The sequence below is a fragment of the Fukomys damarensis genome, unplaced genomic scaffold, assembly GCF_012274545.1.
Source record: "Fukomys damarensis isolate Sample0158 unplaced genomic scaffold, DMR_v1.0_HiC HiC_scaffold_7, whole genome shotgun sequence".
Taxonomy (NCBI): Eukaryota; Metazoa; Chordata; class Mammalia; order Rodentia; family Bathyergidae; genus Fukomys; species Fukomys damarensis.
The window spans coordinates 37,065,267-37,083,799 of NW_022900919.1; the positions used below are offsets into that span (position 1 = coordinate 37,065,267).

Below are 18,533 nucleotides of genomic sequence, written 5' to 3' on the forward strand. Positions count from 1 at the left end.
TATATATATATATATATATCCTGGGAATAGGGATTAGCTGCAAAGAACCATGTTCAGAATTTAAAGCAAATTTATTCTCCCTTCAAAAGAAATCTGCACGTGGTTCATTTGGTCTGGCACCTCCAGGCAGGCAGAGCCAGCACCAACATTCAGCATCCTTTTGTGCCCAGAGGCATTTGTGTTTTTAAGTCCAAGTAAAAATAAAAAAACAAGACAAGACAATGGCTAAAGGGGTAAATGAACATGTGTGGTTTATCTGTTTACTTTCTTTCCTGACTCTGAGTATGGGAAAAAAATGCAGCTTCTAAGGCCACCATCTCTGCCTGTTCTGCTCCAGGAGAAGCCACAAAGTGTAAGATAATGGCAACAGGTCTGAAAGAAACCCAGATCTGGGCCAGGATGGATGGGTTTCTCCAGGCACCCAGAGATGGAGGATGTTGGACTCCTACATGCTAGAGAGAGAGAGAGCTGATCTGGCACTGGACACTGCATTCCAGGGCTCCCTTTTCCTAGGGCTGCCTCTTACTTTGTTCAGTTCATAATGAAGATAAAGATAGAGCTGAAATAAATAAATGCAGATTCAAAGGAAATTGAGGTAAATTTAAGATCTCATTTTAGGATAGCTAGATAAAAGTGATATTGTAAATAATGGAGATAATAACAATAGTGGTGAGTAGTGATAATCACCTTTTATTGTACCATGTACTAAAGGGAGGAACTCCTATAATTTTGAGAATTAAGAAATTTGGATTCAGGAAGATTTAAGTAGTCAGTTTAAGTTTAGGGATGCAGCTACATGTCCACATTTTGAAGAAACGGGAACTATGCTCTTTTCAGGACGATGTGTTTGTGTGTTGTTTTTTTGCCAGTTGCTCCTCTATAGGCTTTAAGTTGTCAAGCTTACTACTGTGTATCCTACATTGAGTCTGCACTCAGTAGGCGCTCAAATTCAATGTTTGCTGAACATTTGAATGAATGACTATTCCAAAACTAATAATAAACACTCATTTTGGAAGTATAAATTGAAAAAAACACACAAGGGAATGGTCAGAAATATGAGAAGTGAAAAACCCCTTTACCATGAGACTTTCTCAGATTCAGAAACATTAAAGTTTTTTTTTCTGCAGGATTTACCAAAAGGAAAGGTACATCGTTGTGAAGCCCCAAGGGTCCACTTCTCCCCAAATCCTTAGATGGTTCTAAATAAAGGTTATGAAGTTTGTTTTAAAATACATGAGTTACCAAAATGCAAAGGGCTTGTGAAGTCTGGGACACAGGTTAGAAAGGCATGGATGAATGAGAGTGGAGTCAACCATCCTTGGGGACATCCGCTGACACCCTTTCCCTGGGCAACTTGTATGAGGACTGGGCAATTTTCTCTCGCTGGTATCAGGCACATGCTGAAGAGATGTCATGTGAGAGGTAGATTCAGGTTGATGGAGCAAGCAGCAAAAGGGCGGTAGAACACTGACTGACTGATACTTATCAAGATTTGATGGGAGAGTGGAATTCTAGATCCTTCAGCTGTCAACAGTTGAAAACTCGTACCCAGAAAGACCTCCAAACTATAACCGCTTTCTTTTTGCTCCTTGTCCAGTCTTTCTATTAATGAAAACTTGGCAAAGCTTCGTGGGTGTTGGGAGACACCAGAGAAATGCAAGTGGAGAAATGAGGGAACAGACGTTAAGAACGACCATTTCTACTGAAAGCCCCCCTCTGTGGAGCAGTATGAGCTGCCTCTCTTTTCGGGGACACTGCAGTGAAGGCTAGAGGAGAGTCCCACTTAGAGGGAGAGAAAAGGATTTCCTCCATCCTCGCTCTATTCTTTAAAAAATGATTATTCAGAATGTTGTATAATTCAAGCTATGTGTATTTCTCTAGGAATTTCACTATATTAAATTTTACTGCCAACAAAACTCAATTTGATCACTGTGTTCAGGCTAGGTTTTTCATCTAAAGCAAAATGCCAAACTCAAGACTGAGAAGCATCAGAAGCAACATTAGTCCCATTATTCAAGAGGGTTCATTATTAAAACTACTTATATTTGCCAAAATAAATCCATGCATTTTCACCTGAGAAAGTCAAGTTGGATCTCAGTTGTCCCCCAAAAGCTTGGTCCCAAGCCTTTCACACATGGGCTGCTGGGGGCACTCTTGGGAGATGGTGGAACCTTTAGGAGGTGGGGTTTGTGGGAAAAAGTTAGGTTTTTGGGCAAGTCCCTTTGAAGAGACTATTGGACTCCAGGCCCTTCTGATCTCATTGGTGTTGTTTGTACCATGAGACGAATACATCTCTGCAGCATGCTCCCACCATGATGTACTAAGTACGAAGGTATATGGCCAGGCAGCCATGGCCTGAAAGCTCTGCAATCATGAGCCAAAATAAACCTTTCTCTTTTTCTTTTGTCTTTTTGCAGTACTAGGGATTGAATCCAGGGCTTTTGCACTTCCCTAGTGCCTTATATCTTTTCAATTTTTTGAGACAGATTGGTTTCACTAAGTCAGTAAGTTGCCCAGGTTGAATTCAAATTTGCAGTCTTTATGCCTCAACCTCCCAGAGTTCTGTGATTACTGGGATGTACCGTTATAAATGGAAAGCTTTCCCTCTTATAAAATGTTTGTCTCAAGTATTTGTCACAGTAACATAAAGCTAGGAAAACTTTTGTTTCATCCTTATCCTTTCTTTGCTTTTACTTTTGCAGAAAGGAAAAAAAATCATCTTCATTTTTCACCCTTTCCCTCTAGCTGCCTCTAAATCTTAATTTTGTGTCTTTATTTCAAGAAAGCAGACAAAGACTGGAGAGTACTGTGTTTTAATTCATTTTCAAAACAAACTCACATGAATTGATTGTTCAGGTCCTCTCATTTGGCCCTGACACATTATGAATTCCAAACAACTGTGCATAGTTACATTAAACAGGTTCTTGTGCTGCAGAGTCACTGGGTGCAGGGAGCAGTGAAACATTCCCAAGACAATCACTAGACATGCAGAATGCCAGCCAGAAGCATGGATCACTTTCAGGGATCTTGCTGCAGGGAGTATGAGGTTGTATTTAGTGTGCATTGAAAATTGTGTAGGTAAGCCAGCTGAGGCTAAGGGGCAAAGCACCCCCTCTTCCTCTGAACTTAAAGAGGTTTCCTCCCAAAGGAAGTGTTTCCAGTCTCCAAACTTTGGGGCCAGAAACCTCTCCAAGTAGGGTTTGTCATTCCTTGGACAGTCAAAGCCAATCTACCGTGAGCATGAAAGATGGCTGACCCCCTGCCTCCTCGCTCCTCAGCATGGGGAGAACAGCTGCCATTCACCCCATGAATCCAAGGAACCACCATCCCTGGGTTAAAGCATGGACGCAGGCCAAGCAAGCCCCAGATACCAGGCCTGCTGGATTGTAGCTATGCTGGTATATCCCGTGTACAAGGTGGAAAGTGTTTCTTTTGTTCTACCTGATCCAGGTGGAGACAGGACTTGAGGATGCCTTTCTAATGGCCTCTAGCCCATGTGCTTGTACTGGGATCGGTCCCTAGGAATCTGAGCCTGGTTGGCAGTCATTTTGTGGTGGATGTGGTAAATCACCAGTGTTACCACAATAACAAGGCCCAAGATCAGCCCCAAAATCAGGGGCAAGGTTTCCTCCAACTGCTCCCGCTCATCCACCGGGCATTTGTGCTCTGAAACAGGAAAGAGAAAAAACAATAAGCTTCAGTCAAAAATTTTCCAAGTCTCGAATTCCCCTATCTAAACTAAGACAGAAATGAAGATGAAAAGATCTCTCAAAGAAACTTTGAGGAGATTATATATTTTTCCAGAAATAATACTTCTCCAGAAAACCCAAAGGCTTTGCCACTAAGTATTTCTAGATAATTAAAATAAACATGCATCAATTAAATAGGGCAATATTCAGTTCCTGGATCCCTGGGGGATAACAAAACATTCAGGTGAGTTGTTTAAATTTTCAATATTTTGATAATATATATCTTTTTTTAACTTTTAAAGAAAGTATAGCATATACACAGAGCATAGAAAATTCTATATAACCATACAACCTTCAAAAAGATGGAAAATTCCAAGTGTTGGCAATGATACTGAGCGCATGGAACTTAGCATTCTTATGAGAAAGGGTATGACCACTTTGTTTTGTTTTGTTTTTTGTTATCGGGGATCGAACTTGGGTCCTTGAGCTTGTGAGGCTGGTGATCGAACCACTGAGCTAAATATCCAGCCCAGTATGACCACTTTGCATAGCTGTTTGGTTATTTATTTGTTTATTATTCCTCATTGAGTTTATTGGTACATTTTAGGAATACAGTACAGTTACATTCATCATTAGGATCTGTACCTTTACATGACAGATCTTGGTTCTCATTTTTTTCCCTTGTCCCTGCCCTCCCTTCACCCCCTCCTCTCCTTCCCAATTACAAACATTTTATTTCCATTTTTTCATTTTCTCACATTTTTTCCTCTCCCTTATTACCTTTCCTCTACTCTTCCCACTTTTCCTACACCTTTAGCCCTTTTCTTCCTATTTCACATTGTCAATTATCTCATTAGGATCTTATGTACTATTACAGTTTATTCACACCAGAGAAACTATTTGGTATTTACACATGTGTGACTTATTTACTTCACTTAGGAGTATATCCTCAATATGCATCATTTTCCTATGAATGAATCTAATTTCTCAAAACCACATCTTCTTTATCCAGTCTCCAACTAGTGGGCAAATGGGCTGTTTCCAAGTTTTAGCTATTATAAACCATGCCGCTATAAACATAGGTAGATTCTTAAAAAGACAGATACACACCTTCCTTATAGACAATCACTAGACATGCAGAATGCCAGCCAGAAGCATTTTTAAGTATCCAACCAAGAAAAATGAAAATATATGGACACAAAAAGACTTTAACCTACAAGTTCATAGATTTCTTGAAAATAGCCAGCTATTGGAAACAATCAGCATGTCTATCAAAGTGGAATAACAGCAGTACAGTCTTACAATAATCTCAAAGACATATTGTGTGAAAATTGACAGACACAAAAAGCACATAGTGTATGATCTCAATTAACAAAGTTCACGAACAGGAGCCAGAACTTGACGTGGTGCAGTGCATGGCTGGAATCCCAGCACTCTGGAAGCTTAGGCAGGAGGATTGCAAGTCCAAGTCCAGGCTGAACAATTTAGCAATTTAGAAAGACCCTATCTCAAAATTTTCAAAATTAAAAAAAGAGCTGAAGATGTAGTTTAATATGAAGCCCTGGGGTTCAATTCCAAGAGGAAAAAAGTACGTAAAGGGAAGTCTTCAGGAATAGAGGTGAGAAAGGTGCTTACATCCAGGAAAAGTGACAGGAGAGAACTTTTGGTTGTTACAGAAATGTTCTACGTCTTGATTTAGATGATATTTATGTGATTTAAAGTATAGATAAAAATACAAAACCTATATTCTTTTTAAACCTTACATTTACAAAAAAAAAATCCTCTGGGGCCGGGGATTTAGCTCAGCGGTTCGGTGGCCTGCCTCGCAAGCGCGAGGACCCGAGTCCAATCCCCGGCACCACAATAAATAAATAAATAAATAAATAAATAAATAAAAAAAATAAACCTTACATTCTACTTTAAAAGTATATACTTTAAATTTTGCATATTTTATATATGTAAATTAAGCTACAATTTTTAAAAAGAAATGTCGAACCTGATGAATACTCACAAGTGAAAATTCCATGAAACCAACATCTAGATAAAAAAGAAAAATGTCAGCAGCACACTGGCGTTGATTCAATTTCACCACCCTAAAATTTAAGATAGTGTTACCGCCCTGTGCCTCCAGTCTTATAAGGGCAACAACAACAGAATTCTTGAGAGACTTTCTGGTCGGCAGATAGTTTTTAGGTCTGACCGGAATGGCATTCCCAGAAACCGGAACATGTTTTCTCAGCCTCGTTTGCTGCTTGTGGGTCACTGGTAGCCCTTTTACCGACTTTATGGGCCACACTGTGGAAAACAGACTTTGGATATCTCTTCAGAAAGACCAAGTCTTCAAGTCAGGAGGAGCCAGTCCATATGTATGAAGCAGCTACTGTGTGCCAGACCCACCCATTATGTCTGTAGCCTCGCTGCCTTCTCCCACCACAAGTGACAGCAGCAGAAAGCAGGAGGATGGACCAGGACCCCAGGAATCTTCACCTCTAGTAATAAGCATTCGTAGAAAAATGTAACTCAAATATTCAAAAAAAAGCTGTATATTTAATATTTCTGGTTCCTGAATGAGCATCTGTTTCAAGCACAAAGATGCCTATACCCATTGCAGAATAACATGTAAATAACACGATTCTACTTATTTTGCAATAAGGAAGTTAAAGCATGAAAAGGCAGAGCTATAAGCCCAAGCCACACCTGACCTCAACAACTTAGCTCTTCACTGTGATAGTACTTAGCTGCCACCACGAGGCTGCAGAATCCCAAGGAGGAGCAGGAAGGAGGGCTTGTGGGCTTTCTCTTGGTCTGTGTTCCAGCCACGGAAGTATATACGGGTTCTGGAGCACCAGGAAGCTGGATACTTACTGCAAGGGACATGAGGAAACGTTCCTCATGGTTATGCTTCTTTTCTAACTTGTGGCAATGGTTTCATAGTGGCTTTATAAGTCTTTATCAAATTGTGCCCTTAAATGTGTACATTTATATATTATATGTCAATTATTCTTAAACAAAAGTTTTCATTCTATATATTTGTCCCAACTGAAAAAAAAATTTTTTTTCTGAAATTTTTAAAAAAGAATCTTGTAAATGGTAGAGATGAGTTAAGATCCTATTAGCCCTACAGTATACTTTTCTCATAACAACCAGGATGTCAGAAATGAATTAACAGAGGACCTTTCTGTTCTGTATCTGATTTAACCATAATGAGTTCCAACACTCTGAGGGTGAGACTATGGTCCAAGTCCCCTACCGCCCCAGGAAATAGGCTTGCTGAGAGTTCACAGAATACCGGGGACAATATGGGCCCAAAACTCCATGGTACCAGAATGCAGGTCTTTCCCAAGGGCACTGTATTAGCTCTTATCTCTGCCTCACTCCACGTCGCTGCTCAAGTATGCTCAAGGATCTTTGCAACCTTGGCCTTCTAGCTCTGGCCTCTGCCTCTATTCTCCTGTCCACAGAGCAGGAGGATGTTTAGACCAACCTGTTAAACACTAGTCCTAATTCATTCATTTTTGCTTGACCTCTAATTATCCAAGCAACTAGAAGTCCCAAACATAGCCCATGCCCCCCTTGGTGTAAGAGATAGAAAAGAGATCAGAGTTGTGTCAGGGAGCAGAGTTAAAGTAGCTAAAGCCACAGAGAACACAGCCAAGTGGCTTTCTCTGAGACAATGTGACCTCGACTACACATGCTCACGACACGGAAGTGGGCAGACAGTCCAGGATAACTTGGCAAAGAAGAGGTTTCAGTGACTGAGTAGAATGTAGAATTAAGGTCTCTAAGCTACACTGAAAAATCTGTAAAGTCATGAGCCTCTTTTTTGTGCCATGTATCTACCAGTGAATAAAGACATATACAGATAGATATATCTATATAATATATAATATAATAGCTATAAAATATGTAGCTATATTATAATATATAATAGCTATAATATAATTTATAATCTATATAATTAGCTATAAAATATGTAGCTATATTATAATATATAATAGCTATAATATAATTTATAATATCTATATAATATAATAGCTATAATATAATATATAATAGCTATTAAAGCATTGATACAGGGACTGAGGAAGTAGCTCAGTGGTAGAGCAATGAATATATGGTTAGCATATACAAACACAGAATCCCCAGGACAGGAAAAAAAAAAGAAATACAGATGGAGGTACAGATATAGATGAACTTTCAATGGTATCCATGGGTCTACACTCTTGTAGTAAGAGGGGAAAAAAATGTAATGTAGCACTGATAGATGAAACCAGGCTCAATTCTCAGATATTCCACTTGCTTGATGAGTAACCCTGAGCAGCCTGTTTCCTATAAAGTAGAGCTACACCTACATTATAAGATTGTTTTCACAATGAAACATAATAATACAGAGGGCCAAGCATACTGGCCTTCTGTCATTATCATCTATAAAGAGAATTCTCACACATGTAAATCCTTCTGTACTACTTGTAAGTCTGAAAGTCTTTGGAGCTTTGTACCCATCATATCCCATCTTTCTAAGAAGGATGGAGAAGGGAGAGGAGCTAATGGCGTAACATAGGGTAGGGTACTTTCCTGGCATGCATGGGACTCTAGGTTTGATTCCTAGGGCAGGTTGGGGTGCAATACCAAATCCCTCACTCTCTGAATAGTCAAATTAAAGGCAATTCCTAAGCCAACTGTCCCTTTCTACCATTCTAAAATCCACAAAGCTCTCAAAACCAGAAACACTTTGCATTATTCATTTGGCAGCAAAACCTAACTTCAATTCGTATGAGGCTGCTTGTAGCTTTCCTTCATCCTACTTAGAATGAAGATTCACATGTTTCAGGAAACAGACATGTCTTATATAACATGTGAACTATGTACTGTATTGCCCCCCTACAATCTGAAATATTCAGAATTCTGCAAAGCAAGTAGTCCCAAGAGCTTTAGACAAGTTTGGTATGATGAACCAATAGAAGCAGGACATGCATTCCTGCAGATTTAACCCAGTGCTTTCAAATTCTGCCTATGGCCCATAGGAAAAACAATATTTTATACTACAATTTAGATTAATACACAGGTATAATTAGAAAATAAGTTTTATAAATAGTTTTCCTTAATTTGTGTATCTAATATGTTACAGTCTAGATGCTGAATGGCCCCCACTGGCCATTGAGGACATGGTCTTCATGCCATGGCAGTAGTGGGAGATGCTGGAAACTTTAAGAGGGAGGGCCAAGTAGACGGAAGTTAGGTCACTGGGGGAATGCTCATGAAGGGGATATTGGGACCTCAGCCCTTTTATTGCTTCCTGGCCACCACGAAGTGAAAAAATTTCCTCTGTCACATTCTCCTACATGATTACTGTGCTGCCAGAGACCCAAAGCAATGCAGCCAACCCATAGACAATAACTATGAGTCCAACCTTTTCACCTTTTAAGTTGATTCCCTCCAGTATTTTGTCAAAATAATGGAAAACTGACTCACATATAATAATTTATACTCTGTTCTATCCTCTTTCACCTAATGCTATTTATAATCCACTAAAGCACAGATAGTAATCTTTTGGCATAAGATATGTGGATGATCACTCAGAATAATTTTTCTAAATGCAAAATATAAGACACATATGAATATAAAGAAAACTGAAATTTAGCTATCAAGATATTTTTTAAAGAATTTGAGATACAGTAATTTATGTACCTCTTTACCGACATATGAGTATCTTGGCTGTGAGTGCAAAGTACTGAGGAGCATTAATGTTGTATTATATGATCTGTATAAACTAATGTGAGATAAAATATGATCTCTAAAAGTCACAGGCACTGCTAATGTTACTATCAGTTATTACCTTCATTTATGATAAAAGTGAATTTAAATATTATAGTTAATGAAAATAAGAATGTAAGAGTTTCCATTGAAATTTACAGACCTCTGAATTCTATTCATATTTTTCTGCTTTAATTGAGTTTATTGGTACATTTTAGGGATACAGTATCTCCCCGACTGAATTCTATTCATAACCCCTATGAACTCCTGAGATAAAATCCTGTGCAAGACCTGATTATAGAACATATAGATTACACAAGAAGAAAGGATCCAACTCTGCCAAAGAGAAATGCATCCTTTGGCTTATCTCAGATTTTGGAGGTCCTACAACCTCTGAATCCTTGTCTACTTTCTAAGCATTTGGAGTCCTCCCTGCCTCTGCTCTGGCTGGACATAGCCAGAGTACACAAAACAAGGACATGGGCAAGTGTCCTATGGCTGGAAAAGGTGACAAGCAGCTCCATCGAGAAAACAGATGAGACAACAAACAGCTCATCTATTGCAAGCTGCCTGGTACCAACTAAGGTTCCATCACTATAAACCCAGTGCACCCACCAAAATCAGGATGTTTCTTAGGTTCCAGTTGTTGGATGTGGGTTTTATTGTATTGTTTGATAACCATAGCATTTTGAAGTTGTTTTAGCTCCCTAAAAGAGCTCTTCATGTATTCTGAATAAGCAATGTTGGGGTGGGCAAAGGGTCAGGCTGTGTGCTTTCTAGAGCTCTTCTAACACCAGGACTCTTTCTGTATGAATCCGAAGGCAGTGTTTTGCTGGCCTTCTGTCCCTCTGTAATCTGACAGGGTAGCTATGGAGAGAGTTTGATCCTCTTTCTATGTTGTCTTTGAGCTGGCTCTGGACTCTTGTATCCACAGCAAAATGTGTTTTGTATACTGAGAAACTATTAAAATAAATAGCAGATACTCTAATTAAAATATAAACATTGAAGTAATTGAAAATTAATTAAAATAATTATTATTTTACATACTCCTCCCCATCAGACTATAAACTCCACTGGTGTGCAGTGTCGTAGACATTGACGGTACCCTTTTTCTCTGGGCACCCACCATTCCCACACATTCCAGTGGGCTCTAACTACAAGGCAGGTCAGAATCCGAGTCAATGCCCCAAAGTATCTGTCAGTGATGATGGCAGTAAGTGCCATCTTTTCTCCACTCCCTCAGGGGGCAGTTCTGAGGTGTGCTCTATGTTGTCTCCAGAGGACAGAGCCCCAAACAGAATTCTGTGACTGGCTTGCTACAGAGCCCAAAGCTGAGCTCCATACCAAAGCCTTTAATAGAACTCTCAGCTGTGTTACTAACCAGACCGTTACACACCATTTGGCTGCATATTCTAAAGGTCCTTCTTGATTACAAAGTGCCAGGTAAGTCATAATCTACACAAATTCTCTGGATCAGCAAACTTTCCATGTGCTTGTGACAACGCTGTTTACTGCTGGGGCTTCTCCTGGGGAGTGGGGTACAGAAAAAGGTAAGGCATATTTATTTCCACTAAAACACAGTCTCCTATAGGTGGTATCTTCCAGTTATGCTGCTAGGAGCAAAAAAGGCTTATAGGGTAACTCAGTAGTTTAACTCAGGGGTAGAGCACTTGACTAACATACATAAGGCCTTGAGTTCAAACCCCAGAACTTCCAAAAAAAAAAAAAAGACTCATGAACTCAGGATCCCCAAGATGATTCTGCCGTTGCCTTGAAACATTTGTTATACCTTCTGGGCAGGAGCTGAAGCTCTGAGCACAGGACCTAGGAGTGCAGCCTTTGCCAAGCAACTTCACCTCCCTGGGGTTTAATTTCTGCTTTGTAAAGGGAGATCTCTGTATTTTTCTCAACAGTTCATTTGATTCTTTTTTTCCCTGAGAATTAAAAAGGGCCCAGCCTAGTTGTAGCATGTTTTAAATGTGTGTTAAACCTAAATCCTGAGAAAGAGAACAGAGGGAGACTTAATGTTCTTTTATGCTTTTTCTGACATGAAATACAAAAGTTCCCTTTAATTCAAGCCTTCAAAATGTTCAGGCTGGCTCACTGACTGCCTCCCAGTGAGGATTCTCCCATCCCGTCACAGCCAGAAATCACCCAGCCCCCAAAGGGACACGCTAGGAATCAACCGCAGAAGGGCAAATTAATTAACCTCAACTGGGGAACATGGGGCCCGTGAACTGCAGGGACAACAAACGGTTGCTATACAAAGTGTGTTTGGTAAATAAATGAGCCAAAAGTGGCCTTTATGTATTGCTTGTTTATTTCTTTATTGCAAGCTGAGAACTCTTAGCTCATAAGGCTGCAAAACTCATATTTTTGCACAACCAATCACTTCTAAATAGAGCAAACAAGTAAATGCTTAGCCATTTAGAGCCTGTCCGTTTTGCCTGAAAGCTTACCTAGCAGCTGTTACCCACTTGTAAGATCAGGCCTTGTAGTTCTAAGACCCAGGAACACACAGTCTCTAGAAGGTCTCCGAAGCCAGACTCCTTCAGTGCCCCCACTCTTGTGCTGCTGAACTTCACCTACACACATGCACCCTTCCTCCCCAGGAGTCCCCTGCCCTTCTCTCCTGTCAAGGGGTCCCTGTGCTATGAGCCTCCACCCAGACAGTCTCATACTCTGAGGGGTTTCTTTTCCCGCATAATGTGGGCTGATTCCCACCTAATAAAGCTTGTTGCATCCTTCAGACCCTATAGCAGTGGTGGTGAACCTATGGTCCACATGCTGGAGCAGGCTACTTGTTACCATCACTGCTCTATAGGATTCCCTGGAAACTGTTTAGCAATGAAGTAGGTTGGGTCCCACGACCAGATCTACTGAACCAGACTTGGCATGCACAGTTTGCACTGTGCAGCTCAAGATTCATGTGCATACTGCAACTAAAGGAGCCCTGGGCTGTGAGACTTTCATCTTGGGATCCCTGTGGTAGCCGAGCACAATGCATTTGAAGGGACTTGCTTGATAGAGACATCAACCACCATTCGGGCTGCTCTCAGCCTTTATGAGTGGCTAGCAGTCCGTTTCACTGATCCTTTCCTGCTTTTCTCATAGTCTATTAAGTAGGCAGCTATGAAGGTTGCCAGGTAAACCTACTCACACACAAAAAACCCTTATGCTGCACTGGACTGTGGCCACACACACAGTGCAGTAGATGTGCAGATATATGACAATCAGACGCCTGCCCCTGAAGCAGGTCACATTCACAGAGGCATTTGCAAAGCAGGGAAAGCCCCCTATACTCCTGCTCTGGGGAATGAGGTTGGAGGGCTGGAACCAGAAAAAATATCCCAAGAGGGATGAGATTCCAGTAAATGGACTATAAAGATCTTTTACAAAACATAATAGGAGGCAGGTGCTGAGAGGCACAGGCAGGAGGAGCTAGCAACAAAGGAACCGCTTCCCTCAAAGGCAGAGGACTCAGTGAATGATTTTGAATGAAGTCAGCCTCCTCCCAGGAGTGTGCAGGCTTGGGCCCCGGGGCACCAGACAGGAGAGAACAACCCAGTTATCAGTCGGGAAAGCCAGAATAACACAAGTGCAATTTGCTTATGTTTGCTAGAGCTTGCATTTAGGAAATTATGCATGTCTGCAAACACCCTATGGCTATCAGCAATTTCACTAGGTAGCACCCTGAATTGAATAAAAATTGCTTTTAAAACAAGAGAGCATTAATTCTACATGGTAAATTTTGCCAATTTTTAGCAATAGTCCTAATTCAGTACTTACTTATTCTTTGTACACAATTTTAAGTATCCATGAGATTTGATTTCTCAGTTCACAGACAACTACAAGCAATGACTTGGAAATAGTTCAGAATGGGTTGTGGTGGTGTAAGGAATGAGGAAAAGCATCAATTCTAACACTAGTAGTACCAAAATGTAAGGAAGTATCTAATAAAAGCAGGTCACCAAAACACAAAGAACATTAAAATACACCTATAGGCAAAAAAGCATTTGTGGCAGGGGTCTGGGGGAACTGATACAACTACACAGTTTGATATTTTCATTATCAATTCATGAACATCAAGAGCCATAATCAAATCACATTTAAGTACATATAATATTTTGAGTTTAAGAATGACACCGTTAAGCTTTATAAATACTCAAAATATTTCAAAGTAAAAGATTTTAAAAAGTAGAAGCTAAGGATGTAGCTCAGTGCAAAGGCCCTTCATTCAATACCCCAGTCCTCAGTACTGAGAGAGGAAAAAAAACAAGCATCCGAATGGAATACCCCATCCTTCCTTGAAAACAGATTAAGTGTGACATCGTTTTACTGAGCGTTTTACATTCTGATTTGTCTGGCATACACACACCTGAAAATCTCTGTTCATTGACTCTATAGTTTCAGAATATGAATTTAGCTGAAGCTAACCCTTATATGTGCAGCAGGACTGGCCCTGTGTTGGGTGCTAATAATACAGAGATTAAAGAAGAACCAAGCCTGTCTCTCAAGGACAAGTTCAATTAGAGATTCTCAAATGCTTCAGAATAATCACAGGATGGTAACAGGTACACTGCATTTGGAAGAGGTTGAGCAGAAGATGTAGCTTATAAAAGCTGGAAACCTTGGGCAACAGTGGTGGGCAGCACAGACAGGGACTTTCTGATAACTTTGTATTTCAAATAGTTGTATTCAGCTGGAGATCCCCAACCCAAAGTCAGGCACATGCAAAGCAATCAGGATCGCTTCATGAGAAATACACAGACCATCAAACTGTCTAATAATTCCTCTGTGCAAAGAAGGGAGGAGAGAGAGAAGAAAGGAATGGGATAAAGGAAGAAGGGAGGAAAGAGAGAGCTAGCCACTGAGGAAAGTGCATGCATTCAATTTGGTGCTTTTTTAGCCTTTGAAAACTGTTACAGAGGGAGCCAGTATCATTTAAGCCCAGGGAAATCCAAGCAGTGACATCCTGGGATGCTGGCACAATCCCTGCCCCACCCTTACAATCAGCCATTCCTTCTCCCTTCCTCATGCCCTCCCCTTACCTTCACTGAAGACAAAATCTGAGATGATGTCAAAGGGTTGAATGTGGACTGCAGACAGGATCATGGTGACAGTCTTCTGGGGATCACTGGAGGCCAGAGAGATGGTTTGCTGAGCTTGACACTCATAGGACTTCCCACCTGGGGTCACCAATGCAGAGAGGCGATGCGAGTTGGCTGTGTGCTTTCCAGCTGCAGCAAAGGCCCAAGGCAGCGGTTAGACTTCTCTTGCTGGTAAAACCTTCCCTTCTCCTAAGCCCTATGCCTCACAAGGTTCAGCTCAGCTCAGACACCCACGCCACCCTCCCCATCCCCTGTTGCTAGGCCAGAGCTGGGCCTCTGCAAATGGAATCCAGTGACAGTCACAAAGGACAAACACATCCAATCTCTCTGAGCCAGAGATCCTTACATACTACTTTAGAATTTCTTTTTGAAAGAGATTAAAATGTAAAAACTCACATCTTTTTACTATGTATAACCTGACAATTGAGATTCTAAAGACACAGAAGGACAGGAACACGGTTTTTTACCTTTAACATTGGATCAGCAAACAATAAAACATCTCCCTCAACAAAATATGGCTGCTTGCTGGTGCTCTGGCGAATGTCCTTGCATAAACACACGTTTTGGACAGCTGCGCCCTTTTCTCTTTCTCTGGCCCAGGTTCGCTTTCTCCTCTCCTTTGTTCTAACTAAACTAGGGGAAATGCTTGACTAGGAAGAGAAAATGCTTTTTTAACTACAGCAAAAATAAAGGGGGGTGATGAAAAAGGAAAGATGACACATGTATTCCTCGATGATGTCATCAGTAAAAATTCTCTCCCAACTCACTCAGGTGCCTGTCTGGGTGATAGAAGTCCTCATTTTAAGAGAAACAATTTACCCCCCCACCAAAGTAATGAAATATGGCCTTTGGTAGCACTTCAAGAAAGGCATGTTTTTATTTAGGGGATGGATATTCCCCTTGCCATAGTATTTTGGATATTTGTGAAAGATATGGATGAGTTGATGGAGGGATGGGCAGGAAAAGTTAATCACTGACATAGGGTATAGGATCTGCTCTGAGATGACGGCAGTCCATGACTGGAGATACAGATGAACCATGCCACACACACACAAAAAAAAAAAATACCAAAGGCTATCCAATCCTGACACAGAAGGAAAGTCACATTGTCCCATTGTATTTTTAGCACCTGAACAGAAAACCTATGGAGCAGAGGAAAATATAAAAAGCTTTGCCCTTCTCTGTGTTCCTTCCAAGGCCAAATTCTGAGGTCCTTATGAAGAGTCAGGAGAAAACAAGCCCTCGGGATGTCTCATCTGGATCAGACCCTGGGTGACTGACTCATCCTAGCCAGGAATTTCCTTGCATCTCCAAGGCTTGAGACCTTAGGGCTTAGGGCCTCTCTTCCTCCTCCACTCTGGAGGGCAAGGCAAACAGATCAATGTTCTCTCAACTGACCTAGGAGCCAGCGTTCAGACTGATTTCCAAATCCCACAGGAACTGTCCAGCTCCTGGGCTTCCCTCCCTCCCGAGCCCTGCAGGACTCCACTCACCACTGACTGCATCTTTAAAGTGAGTCTTCTCAGAGGAGTCGTAAACAAACTGCACCTTGCTCAGCCTCCACGTGGCCTCCGGTCCCTTGGAGGTGTTGTGGCTTTCCTGCCAAGAGCAGGAGGCTTGTCAGCCTCTCCCACGTCTTCTCCTTCTGTAAACCCAGTCGCCACTACTTCCCTCATCCACCCGGGGTCCAAGGCCCTTCCTTCTGCTCGCCGGCGCTAAAGGCAGGGAGTTACCTTTACAAAGAGCATTTTGAGTGCGTAGGCGCGATCCACCCAGAACACCTGCAGCTCCGATTCATTGTGGCCACAACGGCCCTCCACCTCGGCTCCCCTGGTCAGCGCGATGTCAGCCTGTTCTGTGATCAGCTGGGAACACAGACGCCCGCGGCCCCTCAGCGCGCTGGGCCCTGTGGGGCTTGGGGCCGAGCGTCCAAACTCAGGGTTTCCTGTTTGGGCGCTCCTTTGTGCGCGCGCACTCTCCCAGGTCCAGGAACATGCGGTTAGATTCTCTACGTGCAGACCCGCGTAGGGAAGCAGAGAGAGGGGGATTTGTTTTCAAAGCAGGCAGGGTGAGCAGGAGACGTTATAAGCCGAACCCCCATGCAGCATTCGGGAACAGCCTGCAGGGGTGTAGGGGAGAAGGCAGGTGACCCAAGGTCTTCGCAGGGCCCGGTGGAGGGTGCCTTTGCACCCTGGAGCCCTAGGAGCAAGCTGGGGGAGGGGGGAGATTCCTTACATCGACGTAATTGCTGGCCCACACATCATACGGTACAATAAATTTGGCTGCAAACTCTGCCATGAGACACGTCGTCCCGTTTTCCCGCACCACAAAAATATCTTTTTCAGGGTTAGTGGAAAGGCCTGAGAGATTTTCCACTTCTTGTTCTGCCATAACTTGAGCCATTATGTCTGCGAAACAAAACAATCCAGTGAGTTTGGGGCTCAGGGAGGCCCCGCATCCAGGACACAAGAGCCCGTGGTCCTCTGGCTTTGGAGTGGCAAAGTTGCACGCTAGCAGCTGTGTGCCCTGCAAGTCATTTCGCTAACCCAGGGCTATCAAACTCAGCTCCTCTGCTGTTAATTTATAATGGAAACAGAATTGCAAAGCAGTCCCTATTTGTAAGGCTACTTCCTGGGGGCTCAAAACCAAATCTTTATTGCCCATGCTGTGGCCCCCCCAACCCCAACCCAGCCTGCCAGTCTAGCGCTGCCTGGGATATGCCACACAGGTGTGTGACTCTCAGGGGACTTCCTCGTCATCGGTGGGGGAAAACCTCCCCCACCTCCAAAAGGGGGGAACCCCGCAAAACGTGAAGACAAAGACCATTTCTTCAACCTCAAACTACTGGATTTGCAGGCGAAAAGTACAAGCCTCCCTCTGAGCCGCCAGAACGCTACTCACTGAACAGCACGAGGATAACTGGAAGTCTGTCAACCTGGAAAAGGGCTCTTCCTCGGAGATCCATGCTCTCACTTGCCGCCAGCGGAGCCAGAAGTGATGCTGCAGAGGCGGCCCGGGAGGGAATCCCTCAAAGACGCCGCTGGAGTGGGCCGGAGTGAGCGCAGGGCGGGGGCCGGGGCGGGAGCGGGAGGGAGCGCGTGTCCGGTGCGCGCGGGCTGGGACTCGTGTCCCTGCCGCACCGGCACCGCTGGCTCAGCGAGTCAGCTCACTGCGGAGAAAAGGGGCCAGCGGAGATGAAGCTGTCCGCAGCTGGGAGTGCTGAAAGGAAGCCGGTTGTGTTGCAGGCGTGATTGTGACTTGGCTTGCGTGGAAGGCCAATGAGATTTGGGGGAGCTTAAATTCTGCCTGGGTCTGTTTTCTGTTCTGTAATTGTATCTGCAAAGGTGAGTCTGTCCTGAGAAACTTAACGGCACCTGAGACCAGCTATTCTGTGGTGTATGTATGTGTGTGTATATATAATCACTGGAGTCCTGAATTCTAAAAATGCATCGGGTTCCTGAAAAAACAAAAACAAAAACAAAAACAAACAAACAAAAAAGAGCACGAATTGTGCCTGCTTTCGAGGAGGAGGAGGAGGGGTTGGCAGAACAGAAAAGGAAAATGCTATGGCAACAGTTTCCTGCATTTGAGACATCAGCTTCTAGGCTCTGTCTGCTTTCTCTGAGCTCCTGGGTTTGTAGTTAAATTGATGCCTCCTCATACCGGGCCATCAGACAACGCAGTGTATCCATTTGGAGTGATTGTCCTGAAAGTTCTGCTCCGAGTGGGTGAGGACTCTAATTCTAGGGTCATCTATCCTCCCTCTTTATATTGTGGTCACTCTGCCAGGAGGGATGTAAATGAATCTGAAATTTATAAGGTTATCCAGTCTTTTAGGGTAGGAATTTTAGAAGTATGCTCTAAATAATGTCACATAATTATATAAAAAAATACACACTGATATTACTGTAAAACCTCTAGTGAAACAGAAAAACAAATATTACTGCGATAATTCCCACACATATTTTTTATTTGCTTA

At 42.5% G+C, this 18,533-nt stretch overlaps 1 protein-coding gene across 1 annotated transcript; it reads right to left on the reverse strand.

The window, feature by feature from the left end:
* Positions 1–2,802: 2,802 nt before the first annotated feature.
* Positions 2,803–17,603, reverse strand: Lamp5 (lysosomal associated membrane protein family member 5). Its single transcript, XM_010638009.2, has 6 exons — positions 17,456–17,603; positions 16,790–16,962; positions 16,288–16,419; positions 16,048–16,153; positions 14,495–14,683; positions 2,803–3,666 (listed from the first exon to the last, which is right to left on the reverse strand). Exons 1-6 carry the CDS (start codon positions 17,517–17,519, stop codon positions 3,488–3,490), a joined length of 843 nt encoding a protein of 280 aa, XP_010636311.1. The 5' UTR covers positions 17,520–17,603; the 3' UTR covers positions 2,803–3,487.
* Positions 17,604–18,533: the final 930 nt, after the last annotated feature.

Excerpts from the sequence above, each read along its gene's own strand:
- Lamp5 (XM_010638009.2), bottom strand. The coding sequence starts at position 17,519 with ATGGATCTCCGAGGAAGAGCCCTTTTCCAGGTTGACAGACTTCCAGTT. Across the intron at positions 14,684-16,047 it reads CTTTAAAGATGCAGTCAGTG|CTGGAAAGCACACAGCCAAC; the intron begins GTGAGTGGAGTC and ends CCTTTGCTGCAG. Across the intron at positions 3,667-14,494 it reads AGATTTTGTCTTCAGTGAAG|AGCACAAATGCCCGGTGGAT; the intron begins GTAAGGGGAGGG and ends TTCCTGTTTCAG.